This window comes from Eleginops maclovinus, chromosome 21, assembly GCF_036324505.1.
Source record: "Eleginops maclovinus isolate JMC-PN-2008 ecotype Puerto Natales chromosome 21, JC_Emac_rtc_rv5, whole genome shotgun sequence".
NCBI classification, from domain to species: Eukaryota; Metazoa; Chordata; class Actinopteri; order Perciformes; family Eleginopidae; genus Eleginops; species Eleginops maclovinus.
Genome location: NC_086369.1, coordinates 15,033,606 through 15,040,280, shown reverse-complemented (window position 1 = coordinate 15,040,280; position 6,675 = coordinate 15,033,606). Strand labels below are relative to the sequence as shown.

The 6,675-nt window shown below is 42.1% G+C and overlaps 1 protein-coding gene across 2 annotated transcripts in view; it reads left to right on the top strand.

Moving 5' to 3' along the window:
* Positions 1-6,675, top strand: part of mllt10 (MLLT10 histone lysine methyltransferase DOT1L cofactor) — a 35,862-nt gene that overhangs the window by 7,185 nt on the left and 22,002 nt on the right. For both annotated transcript variants that reach the window (XM_063912780.1, XM_063912779.1), the window contains exons 4-6: positions 86-195; positions 288-391; positions 648-741. In XM_063912780.1, the coding sequence (XP_063768850.1) occupies positions 86-195; positions 288-391; positions 648-741 (308 nt within the window). The remainder of the gene's footprint in view (positions 1-85; positions 196-287; positions 392-647; positions 742-6,675) is intronic.

Genomic DNA, 6,675 nt, shown 5'->3' with positions numbered 1-6,675 from the left:
GCACTCTTATAAATCCTGTTAATGTTGCCACGAACTCCCCTTTTCTGTCATAAAGGTTGATGGTTGTTTCTGTGTGTCTTTGCAGGCTGGGCCCATGTAGTTTGTGCGCTTTACATACCGGAAGTAGAATTTGCGAATGTTTCGACGATGGAGCCGATAGTACTCCAGTCTGTGCCGCATGATCGCTATAACAAGGTAAAGAAATCCTTCATTTAGACCTCTAACAACATCCAAAGTGTGACTAGTAAGTTTTTGTATTAAATAGTGTTTCTCTTCTGTGTGTGTAGACATGTTATATTTGTGAGGACCAGGGCAGAGAGAGTAAAGCAGCCACTGGAGCCTGCATGACCTGCAACAAACATGGCTGCAGGCAAGCCTTCCACGTCACATGGTGAGAGCCGTTCACATCCCATAATCCTCCCCGCACAAAGAGGGAGATTGTGGAGCGGTCGAGTGGATAGGATGCATGGCACAAGTGCTGCATGTCACGCACCCACTTTCCAACATATCCTGTGTCTTTCCTCTGTGTCCTGTGTCCTTCCCCTAATGCTATCAATGAAATGCCGGTTAAACGATATTAAAACTCCACTCATGCAGTTTGGTTGTTCCACCTTAATGTAGAACATGTCATTTACTCTCTGCCTCAGCGCCCAGTTTGCGGGGTTGTTGTGTGAGGAGCAAGGATCGGACGCAGACAACGTGAAATACTGTGGATACTGCAAATACCACCACAGCAAATTGGTGAGTGACTGCTCATATCTTTTATATATTCTGCAGGTGTCTTTGGATGCTCTAAACTTAAAAATCAAATATGTGCTTGAGAGGCACTTAGAGGTTGCTTTCCTATTAACAAATTGATGAGGATGTGTGTGTTCTACTAACTATAGGAACAGATAATTGGACATAATACACAAATACTGGTTTTCCTGAAACACAGTGAGAAAAACTACCCTCCTCTTTCCTCCACTTCTTTATCTTTTGACCAACCTTTCCTCTGTGTTTCTGTTCCCCATCTGCTTCCTCTTTCTCTAGATCAATGATCCCTCCCTCTCTTCCACCTGTCCTCACCCCTCCATGTACTCCTCCCCCCTTCCTAATGCATCTAATCTCTCAAACAGTGACCCATAGTACCCTGCACTCCCCTGTGTATTTGCACTAAGCCCACAGTGGGCACAGCAGATTTGGTTTGCAGGTGCTTTAAGGTTTTCACAGTAAGGTCAAACAAGTCTGATCAGGCTTCATCCTTATTTATGTGTTTTTAAATTCTGTAAATAAGATCTAAAAGGCCATAAAGGTGGATCAAAAGCAGATATAACTCAGTGTCTTTTGTCTGCACTTCAGCCTTCACTCCTTTAAGGCAGACTGTACATGTCTTGTGTATGATTGCTACCCTTTCTGTCTGCCTTTGCGACCAGCATAATGCAAACCTGTCGCTGGATAGCCGGCCCCTTTTGTCAAGCAGAATTCAATCAGATATGCGAAGAATGAAAAAGATAGGCCTATTAACCATCATGCAACAACTGGAAATGTGTTTTCACTACATGCACACGCTGCACAGACCTCCTATTGTGTCTTTAGATCTGGTTCCGCCTCTCAGGTAGCTAACCTATTGCAAGGTAAACACATGTTGGATGAGGAACGCAGATATGAAAAACAGGAGCGTGACTTAACTGTTATGATTAGTGGAACAGAGGTGCAAGCTTTATAGCACACACACACACACACACACACACACACACACACACACACACACACACACACACACACACACACACACACACACACACACACACAGATGACATTTTAGCAACGTTAAAAAGCACTGATGGAAAGACTCGTGCTGCTTTATTGATCGTGTATGAATGGCTTTGGATGCTCGGGCGTAATGTCATTAAGCCGGGATTGTATGGACGACAGGAATGCACGACACAGGATCGATGACGAGGAAAGCGACGTTGTTAGCAGAGAGGGGGGGATTCATAAAAAACCCTTTGATAGATGTTTACGCCGTGTTAGCAACATATGGTATTGGTCTGGACTCCGTCTGCAGCCAAATGTAATTTCAAACTTACGTTACCCTCGTTTGTTGTTGATTTCATCACGACTGTGTGAGTAATTCTCCCTTTCTCTTAAGGAGTGTATAGGCAGCTGGTTTCTGGTGTCAGTGATTGGTTAACAGTGTTGCATAACTTTCTGTAACAAGATTGAGCGATACCGACAATTAAACTCACATTTTCTGAATGTTTTAGACCTTTAGGATCACTAATTGAGGACTTCTATAGGATAGAAATCCAGATTGTGGTTTTTAAAAGGAAAATACTACCATGTGACTCAGACTATGAGCTGTATGTGATGTCCCAGGGTGCACCGGGCTTCCTCAGAGAGTCAGTTTTACATGAAATGCAAAGAGAAACCCCGGTCATGGACCTGTACGTCTGGGTAAACACAAGCCTTGATCTGTGCCTGGAGGTAATTTGGCTGAAGTGTAAGGATACAGAAAGCTGGGATCGATAACCAAGACCACTCAGAAGTGTCCCATGATGCCCCCCTTTAGATCTCTGTGTTAGAAGAGGAATCTTAAAAACAGTTTTACCCTCAATCCTGAACTTTTCCCTGTTTTTCTCACGTGTGGTATTGACGGATTTGGTCCATTTGCATGTCTATGCCTCGTGGTTACATTTGGTTAGTGAAAGACGAGAAAAGGAATCGCTTTTCTGCAGTGGAGGTGTAATGAATTGTTTGAATACCTATTGTCATCATGCAGACTTACTCAATGAAGACCACCATAAATACCAATGCCTGTTTTTTAACTTTAAAGTTCAGTCAGCCTTTTTCTGTTTCCTTTTTTTGGGGGCCAAATTCAAGACTCTTTCCTTCTGGACTTAATCCTGTAACTCGGAGCTCCCTCTTTACTTTTTTTTTAAGCAAAGGAGCAGGGGTCGGGGTGTTAGATCTCACAGCTTAAGTGACTCTTCCTTTCAGTGTATGGATGGACCCCCAAACACGGAGCAGAAGGTAAGACGGTCCTCAGATCCTGCAGAAACTCTCTCACATGCTCAAACTGGCGGGGACATCAATAGTCATTCTCATTACAACGGCTCCATAATGAGCTCTGATGGAGACAGTCTTTGGATATATTGGCAGAACATTACCTATGTTTAAATTGCAAGTTTGGTTTTTATTTACTATTCTAAATGATTGAAGGGTTCTTATTTGATCGTATATTAGTATATAACATGTTGGCAATTAACCAAATCGCACTTTAGAGTCAGGTGATCTGAGAAAAAATGAATGGATGGCCTTAAAAATACTTAATTTTCTTGTCTTTATTAACATGTTTTAATGACATTATTCTTAGTAAAACCCTATGCTGTACAGATCAGTGCATGAATGTGTCCTTCAGTCTTTCTAAACACAGCCTAGTCCTTTAAATTTGATTTCCAGGTTAGTGCGGAAATTGTGTTTTATAGACTCGGCAGCAGTTGCATTTGTTTCCTAGCTGCTGGTTGGACTGCAGCCTCTAATGAACGCTGCATTAGCGTGACTTCATCAGTCACAGCTGTTAGCAGGACATGCAATCACAGGCTGTGAAAAATCAGGATTTACAGGAGGTGTCAAGTCATCTGTCCTCTTTTTTTTCATCATGTGTATTGAGCTCTTGTGAGAAAAGACTTGCAGTTTTATACTAAAGCACACACACGACTCCCTTTACAGGCGAGCTGTTAGGAGAGTCTCTGTTCGATGTTGTATTCTCAACTGCCCTCTGTGCAACAACGTTTGGACAGCACTTTGAAAATGCATCCACCCTCGCTTCCCTCATAAATGGCAGTCAATGTGTCCAGATATTGAAGTGTGTGAAGTTTATCACACACTCATAACAGGCTCGCTGCAGAGTGCATGCAACAAACAAAGCCCGCTTATTAGGACAAGCAAGGACTTAACATAAGCAGGTGTGTGTGTGTGTGTGTGTGTGTGTGTCTGTGTGTCTGTGTGTCTGTGTGTGTCAGAGCGAGAGGCACAGCTGTGGGATTGTGTCCAGGCCTGCAGGGAGGCATCAGGACAACACTAACACACACCGTTTTACTACTTTCTCCTTTATTTTACCCTTCCCATGACCCCTCTCTCCCTCTCTTTTTTCCTCCCATTTAAAACGTAATGTATAAACGTATTGTAATGAAAACGGTAGTGAGAATGAATGGGTGCATTTTGAAAGTGTCTCCTCCACAAACTTGTATCTGGGACCTGAATAGCTGAACATTTACTTGTTCCATCCCCACTGAATGAAATGCTCGTGTTACAATAGCATAATGCATTTATTTATAGACGTGTTTGTGCCGACAGCTCAGCAGAGATTTTGTTTATTTGCCAAAAATAGTCTGTAAGTTCCTTCAGTTGTTTTCTTGATTGTTTTTGATAGAAAAGCATGAATGAAGACAATAGGTGTTCATTCATGGAGTAATTAGTGGAAATGCAATTAATCACAGGATTCAAAGCTACTGATGATTTCCAATGCCGTCCCTAGAAGGCCCTTTTTGTTAATACTGCCATATTAGTATCAATTTTGAGTATTGCCCTCCTCTCACTTGCACACACACACACACACACACACTCACTCACACTCACACTCCATCCACACCCAGGGTCAGAGATCAGTAGGCTCAGATGTGTGTGACTCTGTGTGTATTTGTGTGTTTGTGTGTGTTCTGCCACACATCCGCTCGTGCATTTGTTATGAGGTTTGGAGGCTCAGATGTAAACCCACCTCATGTTAGACCCGGCAGTCAAACAACAGCAGGGGCTAAAGGATCCCCACTCTGACCACTCAAAGGCCTGCAGGAAACACACACACAAACACACACACACACACACACACACACACACACACACACACACACACACACACACCACAATGGCTGGTCAGAAATCCTACAGGAAACTGCACAGGGGAATTCCTGCTCGGTCAGGGCGGATTATTTTCCCCCCTTACTTCCTGTTCCTCCGTTTCCCCCCCATCTTCCCTCTCCTCTCCTCAGCCCCCCCCCCCACTTCCTCCTGGGGCCACTGTGATACCTTGCAAAGCTTTTAAAATGCATGTTACATCAAATTAAAAGGCAATTATATTTTGTCTTGCATCATTGTGCCATTTATTTCTTACATAACAATTTAATTACATTTCTCGTCTATGAAGGTTATTGTGAGGAAAAGCACCACAAGCAGTCACACCGTGCCGGTCAAAAGCTAGTTTGATTTAATGCAGTGACTAAACAATTTATCAGGTATTTAATTTTTAATGATTTCATAGTTTTGAAGGAATTTACCACGAAACAAATGCTAAATATTCTCTAGATTCATCCTGGATTCTTCTGCATAATAATAATAATTAAGATTAATTACAATTAAATTACAATTAAGCTCAGGAATTCCTAAGCAAAAATAATATAACTTATTTCCAAATGAAATGAAAAACATACATTTTCAGATAATAATCAGAATATTAGAAACTTCATTAAATGCAATTCAGTAAAGCAGTATCTTTTTCCTCAGTGCTAAAAAACATAATTGAATGAAAACTGTGACCTTTTCTTAAAACATTATAAAATAAAACAAGAATTTAAAATCATAAAAATAAACTTTCTGACAAGAGTGGAATTTAAATGAACATGGTTTAATTTTATTGTCTTTTAATTGTCAACATTACATTAAATTGCTCCCCCAATTTCATGCATTTGATTAAATCCACCAACAGCCTAAATGGACATGCGTTTGTGTCCCAAGAGAAGAAAGAAGTGTCCATGTATCTGAGCTATAAGAGATTTATAAGGAGAAGTGTTTGTCTCACTTCAGGACCACATGAGCAGCGTTGGACAGAGACGGAGAGGATACCAGCCCACCGTTTTAATCCTCATTGCTCGGGAGTTTGTTGATAAATAGACGTGGCCCTCGATCTGTGCCACCACTCATATTTACCCCACGCAGTCTGAAAGAGCTCTCGGACATGTCAAATGATGGGGCTGCTAACGGTCACTGGCAGAGAAAGAGGGGAGAGGACACGCTGAAAGGCTTTGTCTCCGCCTGTATAATCAATTGACCTGATTGATAAGGGTGTGTCAGGGTTACATTGTGTGTGTGTTATGTTTCCCACGCCCGGTGCTTCGGGTCCTCTCTCTGTGTGTGTGTGTGTGTGTGTGTGTGTGTGTGTGTGTGTGTGTGTGTGTGTGTGTGTGTGTGTGTGTGTGTGTGTGTGTGTGTGTGTGTGTGTGTGTGTGTGTGTGTGTTATCCGACCCTCCGTGCTCAACCTCTGTCCATCAACACCTTCCTCAGGAATGTTGATGAAAAACAACAAGGGAATCCCAAAGACGTTACCTCTCGCACTCTCCTTTTCTCCGGTGTCCTCTCTCCTGTTCGCTGAACTAGATGCTGTTTAAGTTAACCGCCTCATTTAGCTCATGTCCCTCTGTGGTTACCCGCTTTCTAAAGCACATTTTGCACGGTAGTCACTGTTGTTTAAAGTAGAGCCAAAAGTTTGGGAGACCAGAGAAAATTAAATGACACATTTGATAATCGTGTAACTCATTTATTGTGCAAAAAATGGAAAGCATTTGTTGGCTTCAGCCTCTTAAAGGTGAGAATTTACTCTTTTTTTGTGTGTGTTCTGCTCATAGTAATGCAAACTA